At 48.9% G+C, this 20551-nt stretch overlaps 1 protein-coding gene across 1 annotated transcript in view; it reads left to right on the top strand.

Annotated features, from left to right (window-relative positions):
* Positions 1-19627, top strand: part of ANKS6 (ankyrin repeat and sterile alpha motif domain containing 6) — a 57320-nt gene extending 37693 nt beyond the window's left edge. The window contains exons 13-16 of the mRNA XM_069474473.1: positions 3655-3722; positions 8996-9112; positions 15596-15692; positions 19578-19627. Of these exons, the coding sequence (XP_069330574.1) occupies positions 3655-3722; positions 8996-9112; positions 15596-15692; positions 19578-19627 (332 nt within the window). The remainder of the gene's footprint in view (positions 1-3654; positions 3723-8995; positions 9113-15595; positions 15693-19577) is intronic.
* The last annotated feature ends 924 nt before the right edge of the window (positions 19628-20551 follow it).

Below are 20551 nucleotides of genomic sequence, written 5' to 3'. Positions count from 1 at the left end.
TCTGACCTGCCAATGATGTGTGGATTAGAAGTGGGAGAGAAGTGGCTCCTCAAAGGAGAACTGAAGTTCTGTTTTCAGGAGGGCAGGGATGGATACTGGGCAAGCAAAAGCAATAGATGTCCAGTGCAGCCAGGAGAACCCTGGAACCTGCCTGCGTGACTCACAGGCCCCTCCCACAGGGATCATGAGGGAGGGAAGACAGAGTGGACGGCCGGGCAGGAGTGGAGGATTTGCAGGCAGGCCCCAGGAAAGATAAAGGAAGGTGCAGAAAAGAATCCTATCCTTTAAAACTGCACTCTGGTGGCTCCTGGGAGCTGTGAGTGGGGAAGGAGGGAGGGAGCTTTGGTGATAGAAGGGGCCCAGGCAGTGGCAAATCGAGGAGTATAAATCAGAGACGAGGACAATCATACGGTGTGTAAGGTCCTCACAACACGTTTGCAGGCAGCTCATTGCAGCCACTGGGGAGGAGGGTGCTGAGTGGGTTCTGTCAAGCAAGATAAGTGAGAATCATCTGCCCGGGCTCCAGTCTGCGCTAAGTTGACAAATGTATGCTGCCATTGGTATCCTCTTTATTGGGGGCTGCTTTTATTGTTTTGTGATACCCAGTGTGATCATTTGTAAAGGCTTCAGAGATTCGCCAGCAGTCTCATTCCTCCCCAGCCATGTTTTCTTCGTGGGGTCTTGAGTTCCCTACTCGTGAATTCTACCCCCCTTGGGGGTTGGCAGAAGTCTAAGCTCCTAGGGGTTCAGTTGGGTATTTGTGCTCCATCATTTTCCAGAACAGTTGAGACAGTGGACTTGTGAATGGATGGCCCAGGCCCACTCTCTTTCCCTCTCGTTCACTATAGAAAATGGTTTGCAAAGCCCTAAATGGTATGAAAAAAGAAGACTTATAGTGGTTTCCTTTAAGATAGATTTCTCTGGTTTAGAAAGACTGGTTTTCCCTTCCAGCGTTCCTGAGTCCTGAGACAGCAAGACCTTTGTCCTATGGGCATAAGATTGTTACAGGACGTGGGCTGCGATCTGTCCCAAACAGCTGTTCTTTATGGTTTTCTTCTGGGAAACGTGTGGCCCCAGATGAGGATGGCACGCAGGCTCTTGCCCTCTCCCATTTTGACACCTGCGTCCTCTTCTCCTCACTGGAAACGGTGAGGCCTGTGATAACGTCACCTTCTCAGCCTCCCGTTTGTTCCAGGAAGGCTTCCTGGGCAGTCACAAGGTGCCGAAACCCCTGCTGGGTGTTGAGATAACTTACCAGGAGATAGACATAGTCAACCTGATGACATTAGGCTGTTGTAACACAAACAAGAGTTCAAACCTGAGTTATCAGCAAAGTGCAGTGCACCTTGGAAGGCTCCACCGGAAAGTGGGTTTTCCTGGCTGGACCACAAGGCTGAGAAGAGACGAGCATGTCGTGTGCCCAAGCCGATTGTTAAATATACAGGAAACGTCCAAGCTGGTTAGTAAACACAGCTGTTATCAAAAAGTTGCGTGAACTTATAATTAAGTAAATTATATAAATATAAACAAAATGTATTATTTACTAATTTTTTAGTGCATTTGACTATTTGTGCTCTTGAGGTGATTTCCATCTCTCATATCTGTGTGACGTGAGTACTGTATAATGGTGTATAACCACCGTGCATCTCTTCCCAGCTCTACTTTCACAGACATTGTGTTAGTAGGTTGCAACTGGCCACGAGGAGGGTATTTACCACCATGGAAATCAGCAAATGCCACCAAATAGGGCCTAATTTGTTGTTTTATAGATTGTCTGGACAGTGTCTAGACAGTGAGGGAAAATGTTAATAATGAAGATTAAACTTAAAAGTATGTTTTATCTGAGCCATTATGTTTTGAATAGCACAAAAAATTGAGAATATATTCTTTCAGTATTTGAAAACCATTATCTGATTCAGCCAACCTGTTTGCACATGAAGTTCCAACATACATCTTTGTGGTTTCATTCTATCTTCTTTGTTCATGTAAACAAAACTATCACCCAACATTCATTCATGTTGGAACTGTACTTCTTGGCTCTGGATACAAGAGTAGGGCAAAAATCAGTGAAAGCATTTGGTGGGAATCAATTGGCTACATGAAATTTATAATAAAGAATATTATACTTTTATTATTTGTAAATTTTGTGCTATAAATCCTTTATGTCAGTAAAATCTGCAATAGACTTATGTACCTGTAACATGCACACATTCCTCCACCCCCCCCCCGCCCCCAAGAGCCGGTTGTTAACCTTTACCAGCACACCACTGTGGGCAGAACCTGCATGTGGAGGGCACAGCAGAAGCAAAGTGTCATGAACGTACAGCGGATTGTATGTGGATTGGGAATCCAGTGATCTCACCCATCCTCACTCAGTAGCCTCTCTTCTGTGCAGCTTTCCCAGGTCGCTTGGGCTGGGTCCACTGTCCTCTCTGTCCCAATGTCCTCGGTTCATGCCCTTCACTGTAGCACTCAGCACCAGTGAGGCAAGTGGAGAGCAGGGTGCTGAGCACAGGCCTGGTCACGAGACCACTGAATTTGAGTCCCTGATCTGCCATGACTAGCAGTGTGACGTCACTCAAGATTGAGGCCTCACTTCCTCATCTGTAAACAGGGGCAGTAATGGGGTCTACTTCATGGGGCTGTAAACAGCAAATGGACCATCCGTGTACAGGGTGCCTGGTCGTGAGCACTGTGCATTAACGGTCACCCTCATCATTGTATCTTGAGGGATGGGGCCCTCTCCATCCTTGCACTCCCAGCATGTAGTGGGCACGTTGGTGGTCACTGCTGCATGGATGGATCGATGGATAGATGCTCTTCTCCCAGGCATCTGCCTAGCTCACTCCTCATTTACTGCTCAGTTGTCACCTTATAAGAGAGGTCTTCTGTGACCATCCTCTGTAAAGCAACTTTTATAAAACAGGGCACATGCTGTCCTCTGCGCCCACCCTATTCTCTTCCTCCTTGCTGTCTTTGGATTCTCAGCCACCTTCTTGTCTGTTTGGTACCTGTCGAGTCCCCACTGCCTAGTCTGGTAAATCCCTATTGACTGTGTGAATCAATATTTCTCCAGGCCCCCCAGATACTGGCCTTGTCTCTTTTCTTTATCTTCCCTGCTCTGATAGCCAAAATCTTCCCCTGACCTGCACCCCTCCGGCTCTGCTGTTCCAGCCAGGTGCTTCCTTCCTCTGGGAAGGCCACAGCCTCTGCACACTTGAGCCAAACCCGGGCTCTGGTCTGAAGCCAACCTGCCTGCTCTTAAGTTCTTTCTCAGACTAGCTGAGGACTTGGCATTGACATTTACTGTGCATTCTTGCCCAGAAGAAGGCAGAGGTTTAGTCCCAGCATCTGGAACTCCCAAGAACTTGATGGTTGCAGGCTTGAGAGAGTCAGCCCTAGCCTCCACTCTCCCTGTCTCCGCAGCCTGGTGTGGGTGTGGGGAGATGTGGAGGCCTTCCCCGAGGGGCGGCTGTGGCTGGCAGGGACTCGGGACCCAGGAGCGCAGCTTAGATCCTTCTGTGTTGGGGTTTCTTGTAGAATATCATTTGAAGTAAGATTATCACTACTGTATGGAAATTTGAAGATCACTTTTTTGATACATTTTACTAAATTCTAAAATTTTTTTTTCTCCTACATCTTTCCCTCTTGAAGATGAACTGACTGGAATCCTTAAGAAATTATCACTTGAGAAATATCAGCCTATTTTTGAGGAACAAGAGGTAAGGATGTTCCTTTTGAATGTCAATTTAAATCTTACTATTAAAAAAAACTTTGTCTAAATACGTGGGTTTTCATTCTGCAAGCCTGGATTGATCTTTTTCACTGAGACAGCTGAGGAAATAGAATTTGTGTTCAGCACATTTAGTTCAGTTCATTGCAGTGAAATCCTGGGGACCTTATGGCTTACTTTGTTATAGTAGAATTTTGTCATTTTGAGCACTGCTCTCTCTAGAAAAGTTTGTGTCTGTCCTGACAATATTTTTGTTGCGTGGGATTGACTGGCAGACATATAGGTTTAAAGTAGGCCAAAGCAAATCCTAAGGAATCTGTGTTATGTGTCTGGATGTAGGGTCTATGGTAATCCGACAGAGTTCCCATTTGCTTAAAAGCATTCAAATTCACATTTTTATAAAGATTGCTGTTCTGCAATCTGGCTCTTCCTCAACATGTTAAACACAGAGTTATCATATGACCTAGCAATTCTACTCCTAGGTATATCCCCAAGAGAAATGAAGACATATGTCCACGTAAAAGCTTGTAAACAAATGCTCATAGCAGCATTGTTCATAATGGCCAAAAAGGGGAAACAACCAAAATTCCATCAACTGCTGAAGGGGTAAATAAAATAAGGTACTTCTGTACAATGGAATATTACTCAACCATGAAAATAATGAAGTACTTATACGCAAGGCACCATGGATGAATCTTGAAAATGTTGTGCTAAGTAAAAGAAACCAGTCACCAAAGGCCATGTATGGTTTGACTCCATTTATATGAAATGTCCAGAATAGGCAAATCCATAGAGGCAGAAGGTGGATTCTTGGTTGCCGGGGAATGGGGAGAGGGGAGGATGAGGAGTGACTATTAATGGGTATGGGGTTTCTTTTTGGGGAGACGAATATGTTCCAAAATTGAGTGTGGTGATGGTTGCACAACTCTGTGAATATACTAAAAAATCATTGACTTGTGTACTTTATTTAGGTGGATTGTATGGTAGATGAATTATATCTCAGTAAGCTGTTAAAAATTTATTGTTTTAGCCAAACAAAACTCTTCCACAGGCCCACCAGCCATGCACTAGGGTATAATTACTGGATTAGAACAGTCTAGTGACCAGCTTAGTACATGAAAACTGTCCTCACTGCAGTAGCAATCATGAGACTCACTCATCGTCCCCACCAAGCTTGAGACGCAATTGGGGAGTTTGTGTTTCAGTTCAGGGAATAAGTGGGGGTGCAGTGGCTTTCTTCCTCTGCTTTTCTGCCATGTCCAGTCTGTCATTCTTGCCTCCCTGGGGTTTGAAACGTCAGCAGTGATTTTTCTCATCTCTAAGAAATCTTTCCAGATTGCTGACTGCTGCCTGCCTTTGTTTGGTATGCCCCGTGTCCTCTCTGAGTGTACAGAGAACACATCTCAAAGTGTACTTCTGGTCCTTGCAGTATCTTTGTCTCTAGTTCATAAGAGGACACTTGTTCTGATTTCTTGGCTTTATCTCCTTTTTTTGAGCCGGCCTGTCTGGGAGTTTACCCGTCCTTCATGGGTCAGAGGTTGCTACAGTTGCCCAGCGTAGGGAACTGAGGTATGTCCCAGCTCGGATAGTATAGAAATCTTTGAGAATTTTAAAGGAAAGGGGGAAGGCAAACCAGGCACATTTGCTGTAGTTTTAACCCACTCACCTGGAAGTCTCCGCGGCTCTGGGGTCAGGGAGGGAGGGGGGCCTGAGGCAGTGCCAGGGGGAGGGCTGGAGGATTTGTCTGTGCGTTATGGTAGCTTGAGGTTAGCTGAGACAGTGCCCTGGGCCCTACCTTGTTGGGAGCCAAGCTCAGCTATCTCCTCCTTTTACTCGGTTTTTCTCTGGGTAGCAGGTAAGCTGGGTAGCACTGCAGGGGATTCACCATCAGTATGGACCCACCATCCATCGTTCCCCCTGGAGACTTCAGTGGGACTGGGGTTTTAACCCCACTGATTGCCCCTGCCCTGGCCTCAGACCCAGTCCTCACAGCTACAGCGGTACTTCTTGGTCCCTTGCAGAAACTCCTTGAAGTATCTAGAATGTGGATAGCACTTTTCCCTGGTTTCCAGCACTGGTAAAAATTTCTCCCTTTTAATAATAATTAATACTTTTAGTCATCAGTGGAATTTGGAAGAGGAATGAGGTTAATACACGCTCTCATCTTGCCATATTGAAACTGAAGACAGACTAATAATTTTTATCTTTCTACCTATATTAGGATGGATTTGATTTGGCTACGTGTATTGAAGAAAAGCAAAATAATGGTGTCTTAAACAAAATATAAGGTTATTTCTCCTGTAGAAAGTTTGGAGGCTTTTCCAGCTCTCTTCTTCACCAACACTAGAGTATGTGTCCTACATCCTCAGAGTTCAATATGGCTACTAGGACACCAGCCATTACATCCACATTCCAGGCAGCAGGATAAGAGGAGATTGCGAAAGGACACATCCACTCCTTTTTAAGGAGACTCCCCAAAAGTGCCACACAGCCTTATTAGTATATATCTCATTGGCCAGAACTTTGTCACCTGACACGTACTTATGTGCAAGGGAAACTTAGAAATACAATGTTTTAGCTGTATGGAAATGTGCCCAGCTGAAAATTGAGATTCTATTACTTAAAAAAAAAAAAAAGAGAGAGAGATACGAATATTGAAAGGACACTGGGATGTTTTTACCCTGTCCCTGCTAACCCTTCACAAGTACTCACTGGAGGGGAATTCAGTCTCTGGTACACTCCACCTAAAATGAGCCATGGGGGTTTGCCATTCCCCAGGGTTGATAGAGGTCAGAGACTGAGAAGGTCAATGCAGATGGAGAGGCAGGAGAAGACTGGTTGGTTGGTGCGATCATTCAGTCAGTCAGCAAACGCTTACTACTTGAGTCATTGCCCCGCTATCAGGCCCTCTGCCAGAGCCTGGTACTGGGAAATGTACAAGTGCCCAGGACACTCTGGGAGCCCGTGTAAGGGGTCTACAAAGTGAAGAACCAAGGAGACCTGAGCTGAGAGTTAAGCTGAGCTTTGGCGAAAGGAGAATGTGACTGGAAGGACATCCGAGAAAAGGGGTAGGACTCGTTCAGAGAGCCACAGGCACTTTGGCCCGGTTGGGACTGGGCCAAGGCCAGCACGTCTGGAGGAGAGAGTGGGGCCTGGACGTGTGGACTTGCCTCTCCCGGCCACGGGCTTGAGGCAGATGCGGGCCGGGGAGATCTGTGGCCTCTGGTGTGAGGCAGACGGGTTGGAGGAGCCCGTGAGGCGGCACCAGTGGGAGGGAGGAACCGCTTAGGAGGTGGAGGGCAGGCGTGGGGACCTCAGAAGTGAGGTGGTGCCAGGCTGGGTGTGGGGTCCCTGCTGCAGGCCTGGGGTGGTGGGGAGAGACTAGTGTCCAGCTGGGCAGGGACAGGAGGTTTCCATCAAAATTGCATCACCTGGTCATTCCGCCCCTCGGCATGTCGTGGGCTGTGAAGTCCCAGAGAGACGTCAGGAGCGTGTTACCATCAGAGAGGTGGCAAATGCCTGCGTCTCAGACACGCTGAGGATTGGCTGCGGGCACAGACTGCCCCACTGACTCAAACCCGGTTCACGGTTGGGTGGTTGGTTGGTTTTAATCCAGAAAAGCAAAGTGACTGTTAAAAGAGAGAGGGAAGGATGGGGGGAGGGGCAATCGGGATTTCAGAAAACAATCTCTCTGGACATAAATGTTTTGAAGAAAACTTTTAAAAATCTGGTTCTATGAGAGGGAATATAGAATAAAGCCTACTTATAAAGTGAAAAACTAAGGATTTTCAATAAGTTATGAGAGTTTTATTTTAAATGACACCAGTGTCATATAAAAGTATAGTAGTCTCTTTTACAGTTTGTAAATACAGTTTCTAAAGCTTTTTATAAACGCTCTTTGTAGAGCCTGCAACCACCCTGTAACTTACATGGTGGGGAACTGAGGTAAGGCACCTGCCCGGGTCCCCGGCCTAGTGGGAATTGGCACCCCGTCTGTCTGTCTGTCTGTCTGTCTCCGGGGCCACTCTGCCTCCGCCTCCCGAGAGCCGGCTGCCGAGGGAGCTGTGGGCAGCCAGCTCTTTGTCCCATCTCTTAGATGAGCACTGTTGTTGGAGTCTGATTTGTGAGGCTGTAGCATTGTCTGTAAGGGTGACGCCCCAGGGCAAGGGCCCAGACAGGTGACAGAATCCCGTAATTCTTAGGGAAAGTCATGTTAGCAGGGCGGCTGCTGCCATCAGGGAGACTCCGTGGGGAAAACCGGCGAACGTGCAGCTGCGGCATCGGAAGGCCACATGGCACCGTGGAGAGGGGCCGGGACGCTGGGGTCCGCTGTCTGGGTCCCGGCTCTGGGTGCTAAAGCTCTCCATGCCTCAGTTTCCCTCTCTCCAAAGTGGGGATAGTGATGTACCTCTCTCATGCTGTGAGAGTTAAGTGACTCAGTCTATGTAAAATGCTTAGGAAGTGCTTTGCACGACATGGTCTTAGCTGCTCTCACCCTCTCATACTCTGACAGTGAGACTGGCCTCCGGTGGACCGAGATTGGGTTCTGGCCGGTGCGGAGGCTTGTTCTCTGTCCCCCTCTGTCTGGGGCTGTTGTCGTCCAGCACGCAGGGAGTGGGTGTGCTTGCTTCGTCCGACACACTTTCGACCATCCCTTCATCCTGCCTTAGAGGAACAGAGGCCCTGAGTTCACGTCCAGGGCCCAGCACGGCTGGCAGAGCTGTTAGGATCTCACCCGTAGAAACCCAGGGTTGCACGGTTTTGAGACGCCCTCATTCTCAGCCCTTCTCTGCTTTGTTGCTTCTGCTTATCTCTTCCCTCTGTCTTTCCACAGTCTGCTCCTCTCTTGTCCTCTGAGGGGGAGGCGAGGTGAGTACCGCCATGTACCCACGTTTCTGTGGCAGTATCCAGCGTTGTTAGAAGTGCAGCAACACGGGCACACCTTTCTGCTAGCAGGGCTTGCGTTTCTACCCTTCTAGCCACCGAGACTGCTCTCTTGAAGATTTTCCTTATTTGTTTTATTTAAGGGTCTTGCCAAAATGCATCTGTTTGGAAAATCTAAGGGCTAGAGCTGAGGAAAGTTGGCGTTTAATGATATTTTCAACTACATTTTAAGCATAAAGTCAGGAATTGGAAGTAGCGAATCATAATTAGTTCACTCCTAATGAGCACCCATAGCTTATAATCACGGTATGTCTGTTGCGGTTGGGATGAAAGAGCGTGGCATCGGGCAGATGGTGGCGAGCCCCCCTCTCTTCCCAGGTGGACATGGAAGCCTTCCTCACGCTGACTGACGGCGACTTGAAGGAGCTGGGCATCAAGACAGATGGGTCCAGGCAGCAGATTTTGGCCGCCATTTCCGAACTGAACGCAGGCAAGGTATTGTCTCAGCCTTTTTTCTTTCCTTGTTTCAGGCAGCTGAGAGCCTTGCGGGGGTCCTAGGGTCTAGGGGAGTCTAACTTCATCTCCCCTGGCATATCCGACAGAGCCGGCCTCTCGTGCACACTGCTCGTGGCCCAGCACTGACTGCCTCCCGGCCTTGTCTGTTCCCTCTTGGGACCTCTCTCCCCATAACGTTGTTTCTCCCCAGACTCAGCCAAAACGTTCCCTTGGGTAATTTCACCCCACAGAGCCAGGTATTGCCCACGGGAGCACCATGGACACAGAGCCCTTTGTTCAGAGAAGCCCTGGAGTCAGGCTGACCTGGGTTTGAATCCTGGTTCCTCCACATACTTGCTGTGTTGCCTGGGGCAACGCATACACCTCTCTGAGCCTCCCTGCAGAGTGAGGGTGATGAAGTGGTTGCAAGGACTAAAAATGCTTAGCAGAGCACCTGGCACACAGAGACCCGTCAATCACTGTTGTTATTGTTGGCATCCCAAGTTTTTGTCTAATGTTAAATTTCTGTTTCATCAGCTTTAAAGCTAAAGATTAACAGTGCCTCCCATCCCCCCAAAGGTGCACACACACCAAAAAACTCATCACTCACTTTGCAAACGTTAATTATAGTTGCTATTGGGCTATTCATTTTGCCTTCTGCTTTTTTTCCAAATATAGGATGAATTTTTCTGTTTCTCATTCCAGCAACAATGTATAATACCTGCTTACCTGTTGCTTGTTCACACTTTGCCTAGCAGCTTCCCACTTGTTGGACAATAGTGTCGTGTCGGGGATTTTACAATTATAAATGTTACCATAATGGAATCTCTCCCTTTTGCCTTTTTCTTTCTTCTTCTTCTTTTTTTTTTTTTTTGTTTGTTGTTATTCCTTGGGCTATGTTCTATGATACAAGATTATGTCAGACAGCATGGCCATTTTTATGGTTCTTTCTGTATATTGCTGGATTATACACAGAAATATTGAACAGACGTATAGTGCCAGCAGCAAATAAATATTTATGTAGCACTTTATCATTTACAAATCACTTGGCATACATTTCCACATCAGTCCTCAAGACAGCCCGGAGGCTGCTGTCCTTACACTTACCTTGTCTGGGTGGCAAGTGAGCAGAATGGGGAGGGGGGGACCATGCACAAGTCACAGGGTGGTGGGCAGAGGAGACAGAAGCTACACCCAGGTCTTCTGGCCTCTTCATCTTAACCTTTCTGCTGCCCCACAGTGTGTGGAGGCGGCTCCTCCCAGCCCTGCCAGGGTGGGAGGTGGTTGTTTTATTGTTGTCATGTCATTATTATTTTTTGAGACAGCGTCTTGCCCTGTCACCTAGGCTGGAGTGCAGTGGCGTAATCATAGCTCACTATAGCCTCAAATTCTTGGGCTCAAGCACTCCTCCTACCTCAGCTCCTGAGTAGCTGAGACTATAGGTGCACACCACCACACTCAGCTAAATTTTTAATTATTATTTCTTTGTGGAGACAGCATCTTGCTTTGTTGTCCAGGCTGGTCTCAAACTCCTGGCCTCAAGCAATCCTCCTGCCTTGGCCTCCCAAAGTGCTGGGATTACAGGTGTGAGCAACTAGGCCTAGCTCCTTCATTATTATTACCGGTCTATAGGCTATGAGTTGATCCTTCAAAGTGATTTAGTTAGCATTGCTGCAGGCATTTGCAAGGCCGAGTGTTTTTCTTCAAGACTTTACTATTTGTTCTTTGTCCTCTGTAAATGGCCTGTTTCTATGCATTTCTCGCCTATTCCCTGGGCCTGGACTCCTCAATTTACAGATAGGGAAGCCCAGGCTCAGAGACGAACAGTGACCCCTGACTTCCAGACCAGCACTGCTTCTGCTCTGCTGTTAGATGTGCAGGGGGAGGAGAGGTAGGCGAGGCAGGCATGGAGATTGCAGAGGTGGGCAGGTCTTGGCTGTTAGAAGAGCATCATCCAGGAAACAGAAACCCCAGGGTGGCTCACAGTGGGTGGATTAACCAAAACAATCACTAAAGTCTTTGGGGCATTGATTTATTCATGAAAAAGGGCGCTTTGCAAATCTGCTTTGTCCCAGGCACTGTGGGTGCTGAGCTTCAGAATCACTCCGTGCCTAGCACTGTGTCTGAGCATGTCACATACTGTAGTCATTCATTTAATCTGTGCAAAAGCCGCCAAGGTCGGTTCCACTTTATAGATGAGGAAACCAAGACACAGAGAGGTTAAAGAGTTTGCCCAAGGTCACACAGCCAGTACGTGACAGGGCCAGGGTTTGTGTCCTGGCCACGTGCTGTACTGCCTCAGTGTAACTCACCCACAGCACACGTAAAGGAGAGGCAGGTGGTGCCATGAAAGCTCCTGGCTTAGAGTGGGGCCGGAAGGGAAGGGATGGGAAGACACTCCTGAGCAAGTGGCAGGGGTGGCTGAGATCTAAAGGAAGAGTGGGAACCACTGCATAAAGGGGTAGAAGAAAAATGCAGACCAGGCAGAGGGAAGCACATGTGCAAAGGCCCTGTGGTGTGAAGATGTGTCACACATTTAAAGAACTAAAGAAATGACTGCAACACAGAGCAAGAGCCATGGCATGTGGGAGGTCCCAGGGGACAGATGAAGGCCCTCAGGGTGGTCAAAGGTGACCCAATCAAGTAAGGGCAAGGGCTTTGAGGGGGAGGGGGTTGAGTGATGGTAGGGGCTGTGGCCCAGGAGTTAGAGGACCCTTCCTCCTCCCGGCCTCCAGAGGACAGGTGTGTGAGCCCCAGAGAGAATGGAGGTGGGAGGATGCCATGTGTCAGCCAGGTAAGGAAGGAGAAAGACAAAAAAGGTTCTGGATGCCGGGACAATGAGAGGACAGGCCAGATGGCAACTGCTAATCCCCTTTGCTCTCTGTGGCCATGGCCTTCTTGGCCCAGGATCACAAAAAGAAGACAGACTTGGCTGGTTTGCAAACCTTCAGAAACTTAACTGGCATCACCAGAATGGACAATGTGACATCTTGAGCCCACCCCAAAGGAGGACGTTTTTCTTAAAGTTTATACAGACTAGAACCTTTTTCTAGTTTTCTCTCAAATTCATTGCCCCCATTCCCTGTTCTCTAATAGTCTGATCCTGTACTGAGCAGGTCCTCATTAGGAGAGGCAGAGGGATGGCTGTTGGTGTCCTCCTTGGGGGCCTAGTGTGTCACAGAGAAAAGGCAAGATTAGGACGAAGTTTAATATTACAAAAACAAATTTAACTTCTGCTGCACTATTCCAAGTTACTGCTGCAACTCTGTGCTGGTTCTTAAAATTAGCAAAGAACTCCTCAGGCCAAAGGTGGCTTCCAAGAACACTGCTGATGCCCGTGAGATGCCCTGGGCCTCGGCTGTTCTGGACCAGACTTCCCTGGCCCTGCATGCAGGGGCTCCTGCCTCTGCGATTGCTGCAGCATATGAGCTTCGCCTTCTAACCTTCATACTTTTTATTTTGCAATGCAAGCTAGGCCCATTGGGTACCCACTGTGGCTTGAATGCTCCATACACGCTGTGGAGCCCAGCCAGGGACGTGTGCGAGGGAGGCCCGGCTTTCCTTGCCCCCACGTCTGTCTTGCAGTGGTCCGCAGCATGCTGGTGGGTTGTGGGGTCCATGTAATGGTTCGTAAGCAGCATTTTAAAAAACAGAGAATAGAAAATAGCTTTGCAGGTAGAAGGTACAGAACTTGCTTCTGTTATATATGATTGCATGAAACAGGGTTGTGATATACAATGCGTTTCTTACACAGTCAAAAAAAGTTTGAGCATTTTAGCCTAAAATTTTTTTAAGTGAGTATTAACCAAAAACCTGACTCATAATAACATAATAGTGGCAGCAAACATTATCAGGCATAGCATCAGCAAAGCATTGTGGACCCTCAGCCTGTGAGCCAGGTAAGTTCTAGGTGAACATGTGCTGGTATTTCAGTTGGGAGTCTGCTTATTAGTGTGTTAATTTCACATGAGTTATGTATTGGAGAAGGTTCACTAGAAATGATGAGTTAGTTGGTCCTAAGCCACTGTTTCTTTCTGGTACCCTTTTTGTCGTTATCAAAGCACTGCATATTCATTTTACTAAATTTACATATTACCAAAATTGTGAAAAGAATTTTCTTTAAGAAGTCACGAATCGCGATCCAATCACCCAGAGGCCAATGCCTTTCACTTTTGGGCAGATAAGTCTGCAGTGTTTTATGTCCAATTTTTTTTTAAACATGGCTAAGATAAATTTGGATCTACAATTTTACATCCTGCTTTCTTTAACATTAAATATATGCAGCTACCCATGTCACTAAGAACTCTCTTTTCATATAAGAAATTTGTATAGATGTGCTAAAATTAATTTTTTAAAAATCCCTACTTGTTGAATATGTAGATATCCAAACTTTATATAAATAGTGCTACAGTGGACAACTTTGTATATAAGGCTTTCTAATTATTCTCTCAGGATAGATGTCTGAAAGTGGAATTACTGAGTTGGAGAGTCAGAGTCAAGGTGTATGTACATCTGGATGACTTTCCAGTGAGAGCCAGTAGTCACTCCCGCCAGCTGGGGTGTATGAGTTCCAGCTTCCCTGCAGCCTTGCCAGCATTGCGTACTACCAGTTTGTTTTTTAATCTGTATTAATTTGATAGGCAAAAAAATGTGTCTTGTTTTAATGTGCATTTTTTGAAATACTGGGTAGATTGAACCTTTTTTTCTACATTTAATGGCCATTTGTTTTTTTTTTGTTTTGTTTTGTTTTGTTTTTTTGCTTTTGAGAATTACCAAGCAGGTCCTTTGAAGCTCAGGAGTTTTTAAAGGACAATTATTTTCATCTTCAATTCACTGTGGATGCAGGAAACGATTACAATTTTAATCATCTATAGCTCCCTCCTAAGGTTAGGAGGCAGCAAGTGCCGGGACCCTGTGTCACCCTGGCCTCGTTCCTCAGGCAGTTAAGGCCAAGGTGGTGCTCAGTAATGAAACCGCTTGTCACCCCTTCTGTTACTTCTTAGCCCTCTGCAGTGTGCCCGGTGCCGCCCCGTTCATTATCTCAGGGTGAGCTTGATGGCAGCCCCGGTGGGTGACATTATCCCCGTTTTACAGATATGGAATGGGGACGTGCCTGGGAGGCCACCACTGGTCAGTGCTGGAGGAGGGACTCCAAGGCCTCGGACCCCACATGCCATGCTCTGTCCGTCTGCCCTGCAGCCCCGAGATTTGTGCTGGTAGAATGCCGAGGGCGCCCTTCCACCTTGTTTGCCTGGAAGGACTGACGTGAAGGAGAGTCTCACTGTCCTCTCGGGGGTCCGGGAGGCCTTGTCAGCACAGATGTCCACTTGGGGGTCTGGAGAAGACCCCCACCACCACCCAGAGTGAAATGACGGGAAAGAAAGTTTGAAGTCGGGGCTTATTCCGTCGACTTTTTCCCCGTTTTCACTCTTAGCAGAGAACAATCTGCCAGACGTTGTACATTTCTAATTTACTTAACATTTTGACCACATTTATTTGTTAATTTTAAAAATATATGTTTAATCCACACTGCTGCCCGCTGAGGGCAGGACCTGGCTGCGTCTTACACAGGGTCTGATGTCAGCAGCCATCGTGTGAGCTGCTATTCTTATCCCCATTATATAGATAAGGAAACCAAGGCCCAGAGCGGTTACGTTTCTTGCTCAGGGTGACGCAACCACTAAATGGGAGAGATGGGCTTTGAACCCAGGCTGTTTGGTTCCAGTCTTTGTTCTTTGTATTTTTTTTCAAGAGATAACAGAGTCTCACCAGGCTGGCCTCAAACTTCTGGGCTCAAACACTCCTCCCACCGCAGCCTCCCGAGTAGCTGGGACAACAGGCGCCACCTTGCACAGCCCAGCCTCTGTTCTTAGCCTCTATATATCGCTGTCTCCCAGCCATGTCCTCAGTGAAGATGTTTTCTGGGCTCAGAGAAACATCCACGTCCACTCTTTTCCCATGTCAGAATGTGTGTGTGGGGGCTGGGGGTGTTGTAGGGATGGAGTGAGAAGGGAATCTCTGTGAAGAGGAATCTGACACCTTTTGGGCAACGGGGAGTGAAGGCAGTTCAGCCTCTCCCTGTGTAGCAGGAGGATAGGTGGCTCCCATTGAATCCTCTGGAAATCTGAAGGCTGGAAGGACATATGGAGCCGGGCAGGGAGGAGACCTTCCTTCCAGGCCACGTGCCTGGGACAAGCCGGTCCTGGCCTCTGGGCTCTGCCTCCTGTCCTGGTCCAGGGGATCGGACTCCCGTGTCCCCGCGGCCTCTCCAGCGCTGACAGGCTGCGATGGCCGTGCTGGGGAGAGCCTGACTCAGTGTGTTTTTATTAAGCTTGGTGCTCTTTCAATTAGGTAATTTATTTTCCCCAAGACACCCATGGGTTTTTCGAGTATGAGTTGAACATTAACAACACTGTGTCAATTGAATTAATGGTTAAAAGATTTAACAAGACTTTCTGTGTCTGTTTTCAATTTCCTCCGCAGGGACGAGAGAGACAAATTTTACAGGAAACCATTCACAACTTCCACTCTTCCTTTGAGAGCAGTGCCAGCAACACCAGGGCTCCTGGCAGCAGCCCCTGTACGTGACCTCCTTTCTGTGGCCACCAGCGTGAGCTCTCTGAACCCCACCTCCACCTTCACATAGCCAGGGCCCAGCCCCTGCTCCCGGACACACACCCGCTCTGTCACACCGCTGTGGCTCAGTCGCGTTGCTCTCTCTGCCTGGAACACCCTGCGTCCCGCTGCTGCGTTGGTCGGTAGTGCTTGTTGCTAGAACGACCTACAACACACAGAGATTGAGTCTCACATCACAGTCCAGTAGGGCTGCTGCTGCTTGCAGGTGGTTTCACGTCGTGATTCGGGGACCTAGCTCCTTTCATCTTGTGCTCCAGGAGCCCCAGAGTCTTTGCTTCTGGGTGGCAGCAAGGGAAGGGGATGGTAGAGAAGGCCCAGCCACTTCTTAACTACCTTGTCCTTAACTGACACACTCCCGTTCACCCTCCCTTGGCCACTGCGATGCAAAGGAGGCTGGGAAGTGTAGTCTCCATTCAGCTAGCGGCTTCCCAGCAACAACTTTAAACTTAGGTGGGGAGCGCATATTTTGGTGGAGATTAGTCCGCCCTGCCACAACTTCCCTTAAAACTTCCAGCTTGTCCCTCTTGGTCCACGTCACCTATCAGGTGAAGCCTTTCTTGACTCCCATCTAGCCACTGGGGTCCCTTAGCACTTTGTATGTGACTCTGCTCTAGCACTTTATAGCACCTGCTGCATACATCATACAACAGGTGTTGGGGATGTGTATGTTGAGTGCATTTTTCTTTATTGCAACAACAGCCTTTTATGTAGGAAAAATAGAGGAGGCCTGCTGTGTGGACCCTTCTTCTTTCTGCTTTTAGTTTCCTCATCTGCGAGACAGAGGGTGGAGGGAGACGATGCTCTGATACTCCATCCACACTCCTCACCCCGTATCACTCTGGGCTTTCTGCACTGCAAGGGGGATCCGAAGACCAATGTGTCACACTGAGAAAGGACTGTGGTGCTCAAGTTTTCTAGGCAAAGAGGTGTAGAATTTGGAGTTTTTTCCTAGATCCCGTTAATGCTACATTCCTCAAAAGTGAATTGGCCTGTGTAGTGTCTGACTATATCATGTTGTATTAGAGGGGCTCTGACTTTTAAAAGCCAGTTGCCTTCCAAAGTGTTTTCCAGTGAGTAATTCACGCGGCCAGTGCTTGCTGCATTTCTGTTACATGCTGGGTGCTGAGTGTGCAGGGACAAGCCAGGGCTGGTCTCCACCCTTGAGCATCTGGACGGGCCAGGGACCCGACGTGGAGAGGCAACACAGTAGAGTGGAAAGAGCTTGCGCTCTGGACTCAGGTTCAAGGTTCAGATCTGGCTTTCAGTATCTTAATTGGATCTTGGAGCCAGTGTGCATGAAGTGCTTGATCTGCAAGCAGTACCCAATAGATGGTGGCCTTCACAGAATTCCAATCTTTACCACGAGCTGTGCTGGGCCACGTGTTGGTCTCCTTGGGAGGCGAGATCTCCCATCTGTCCTTCCCCCAGCCATGAAAGCCCATCCCGCTATGCCGGCTTTCAGAGGCGATCGTTACTGTACTGCCCAGAGCCTCGTGGTTTCCTCCCTCTGCCTGAGGCCCAGTGGGTGTTGTTCCTTCTTCATCCTCCCAACCTTCCACCCACAGAAGTCAGCTTTCCACATGACTGAAGATAAAGCATTTCAGTCGGGCCATCACTGACACACATCTTTGTAAAGCTTCCTTGGGTCCCATCCTTCTTTAAGGAGACACATTTCTTGATCACCTACTATGTGCCAGCAGCTTTACCGCATTGTCATTTCACCCTCACTGCCCCCCTGGAGGTAGCACTGCTCAGCTGCCTCCTGCACCTCAAGGAAACAGCTGCTTTGGGAAAGGAAGCTGCACGCCAGTTCCACAGCTCAGAAGGAGCAGATCTGGGGTTAACTAGGCCTGCTGGCCTCCAAGCCTGTTCCTTTTCCACCAGTTCCTGGAGATTCTAGAAGCACTGGGGATTCCCATTGTTTTAACGTACTGATATCTTCAGGGGCTGTCCATAGGCCTAGAATTGTCTGCCCTTGAAATACATGGCCCCCGGTGTTAGATGCTTTGCAGTTTTGTGGCTGCTTTTTGCTGCAGTCCTGTGTTTTGGTGACCCGTGTATTGATGTAGCTTTCACCCAGGTAAGTTTGATTGAGCACCTGTAACACACAGGCGCTGTGCTGCGGGTCACTTTCCACAAATGCACACCTCCATGATCTCGTTGGATGACCCTGGACAGAGCAGGGCTTATTATTCCCATTTTGCAGACAGGAAGACTGAGACTCCAGATGATGCCTCTTCTTGTCTTTTTTACTGGACTCAAATATCGATGTTTTTTTTCTCCAGGCACTTGTGCGCTGGTTGGTGAGCGGTTCCTGGCACCCTTTCTGGGCCTTGCTCACTCCCTCCTGGGGACCCTTCTCACCCTACGTGTGTCCCCAGCCGTCTCCAAGAGGCTGTCCCCTCCACAAGAAGTATCTCCTTTGCTTGGTGACTCTTCACCAGCATTTCCTAACGTGTGCTCCTTGGAACACTAGTTCCACAGGATATTAATAGGTTTTTCATAAAGAAAATTAAGGGGGTGTGTATGTGAAAGTGGGGTGAGGTTCCGTGATCAAGTGGGTTTGGCAGACACTGGGTTAAAGCCGAGCTGCATGGTCATCTTTGCTGTAGGCGTCTCATGACCTTCAGCATGCAGGGGTGTGTAGGGCCTCTTCGTGGGGCCATGGAGCTTGTAGCATTTCACACACTCATCTGATCACAGAACACTTCTCCGGGGTGCTCTTGCAAGACACCATTGGGGAAGCCCCGCTTGACTGGGACAGTAGCAGCCATGAGCCCTCCCAGCTCTGGGGGTGGGGCATGGGGTGCTGGAGCACCGCAGCTGGCTCAGGGTCCTTGGTAGCACCCTCCCCCGCTGCAGAGGTGGCCTGCTTGGCAGTGGGACATGAGGGTGGGGGACTCCCCTGACTTTGAGATGGTGGGGACCCTGCTCATGAGGCTCTCCATCCTGCGGGACTCCTGCTGGGTGGCGGGCATGGTTTCCCAGCATCCATGCAGTGTCCTGCTGGTGTGTGCTGGGTGTGCTAGCCTCCACTGGCCAGGGCAGGGTTCCCACCTCGTTGCTGCAGTGCCAGGCCATTATATGGAGGCCAGCTGGTTTTGCAAAGAGAACATTTACTTTTTCATCTTTGGTTCACTGAGCATTTACTGAGCATCCACCCTGCACCAGCCCCATGCTTGTGGTCTAAACCCATGACGAAAAAGACTCATCTCTGCCCTCAGGGGAACCTTGGTACCTTAAAGGAGACAAGCACATAGAAAAATGGTGCAGTGGTAGAGGTGTGTGCTTGGTGCACGGCACAGGGAAAGTCATCAGTGACGGCTCCAGCCCAGCCCAGGCAGGGCTCTGAGGAAAGAACCGGAACTAGGTCCTGGAGGGCGGGTCTGGGCATGGCTGGCAGGCAGGGAAGAGAAGGGAACCCAGACTGGGGACAGCATGTGCAAAAGCAGTATGTAACATTTGTGGGTGATACATTGTTGAGTAAGTTGGATACATGTTTTTTTGATTTTTGGTCCTTTGGAATGTGTTGGAGCAATCTGTTATCCTAGAAAGAGTACTGGGTCTAGAGTCAGACCTAGCACTGGGTTTTGGCTCAGCCACTTCTCACTGGGTAATGTTGGATATGTTTCTTCATCTCTGTGAGCCTCAGTTTCCCTTTTGGTTACAAGGGGATAAGAATTCCCAAGGTGCTGAAGATCAGATGCAAGTGAGAAAGCCCTTTTCACACTGGGAGCTGTACAGATGTGAGAAATCTCAGAGATAGTTGCACATTTTTAAATTCTCTCTCTCTCTCCTCTCCCCTCTTCTCTCCCCCACCCTAATGAAGCTATGGCAGGGTGGGTGAGGCCAGAAGAAGCCACCTCCAGCAAGAGGTAGCGGCAGCTGAGATGGCTCTGCTGGCGTCAGAGCCAGACCGGGACAGCAAGAGGGTCGACCTTCGGATCCCGCCCTCCATCAGTGCCTGCCTCTGGGCTTCCCAGCAAGGTGGACAGAAAGAAAGGAGACAGTCCAGCCAAACTGTAGGCGCGGACGCAGCAGGCAGAGAGGGGCAGGGAACTCTCTCATTTGCTCTTGCCATGGAGCTGTCTGAAGACACTTACGTCAGCCAGGCCTGAGGCTGGATGGCTGTGGACATCCACACTGACCTGTGCTTCCAAGTAAGTGCCTCCCGAAGGGCCTGGGACCCTGCCCAAGAAGATTCTGCTGCCCACAATGAAAGTGCCATCCCTTGTCTGTCCTTGTCCGTTCCAAGCAAGTTAATCATGTCTTGTTATCCAGTAGGACCTGTTCAATGTGTAAAGAGACCTGATGTTTTCCCTAATAAAGTTGCTACCAAATTCTGCAGGACTGGGCTGCAAGGGAAAATCCCCCGGGGAAGGTGGGTGGTGAGTCACCTCCCCTTGGGAGTTTCTCACTAGTCACATATTTCCTGAGGGCTTGCCAGGCTCCCCAAAGGTCTTGGGGGGCTCTGCGCCTCCTTAACATGCACCGTAAGTATAGATTTAGACCCTGCCTTAATTTCAGCCCCTCGGCCGAGGAGCCAATCTCAAATAGACAGAGGTTCACCAAGGCTTGGGAATGACAGAAGGGAGGCAAACACGAAGGGTCACGGTAGCGCATAGAGCACAAAGCTGGCCCAGTTCACCTGTCTCAGCACCCCCTGCGCCCCGGCTTCCTCCCCATGCAGACCACATCTCCCAGCCCAGGGGAGTGGAGTGGAGGGTCCCTCCCAGCTTCCTGGGCCCTGCTGGAACCTCCTCTCCAGGGCTGGTAGACACAGGCATGGCCATCCTTGTCAAG

The sequence above is a fragment of the Eulemur rufifrons genome, chromosome 7 (assembly GCF_041146395.1).
Source record: "Eulemur rufifrons isolate Redbay chromosome 7, OSU_ERuf_1, whole genome shotgun sequence".
Lineage (NCBI taxonomy): Eukaryota > Metazoa > Chordata > Mammalia > Primates > Lemuridae > Eulemur > Eulemur rufifrons.
The sequence above is the reverse complement of the archived record's forward strand: the minus strand, read 5'-3'. Positions and strand labels throughout refer to the sequence as shown.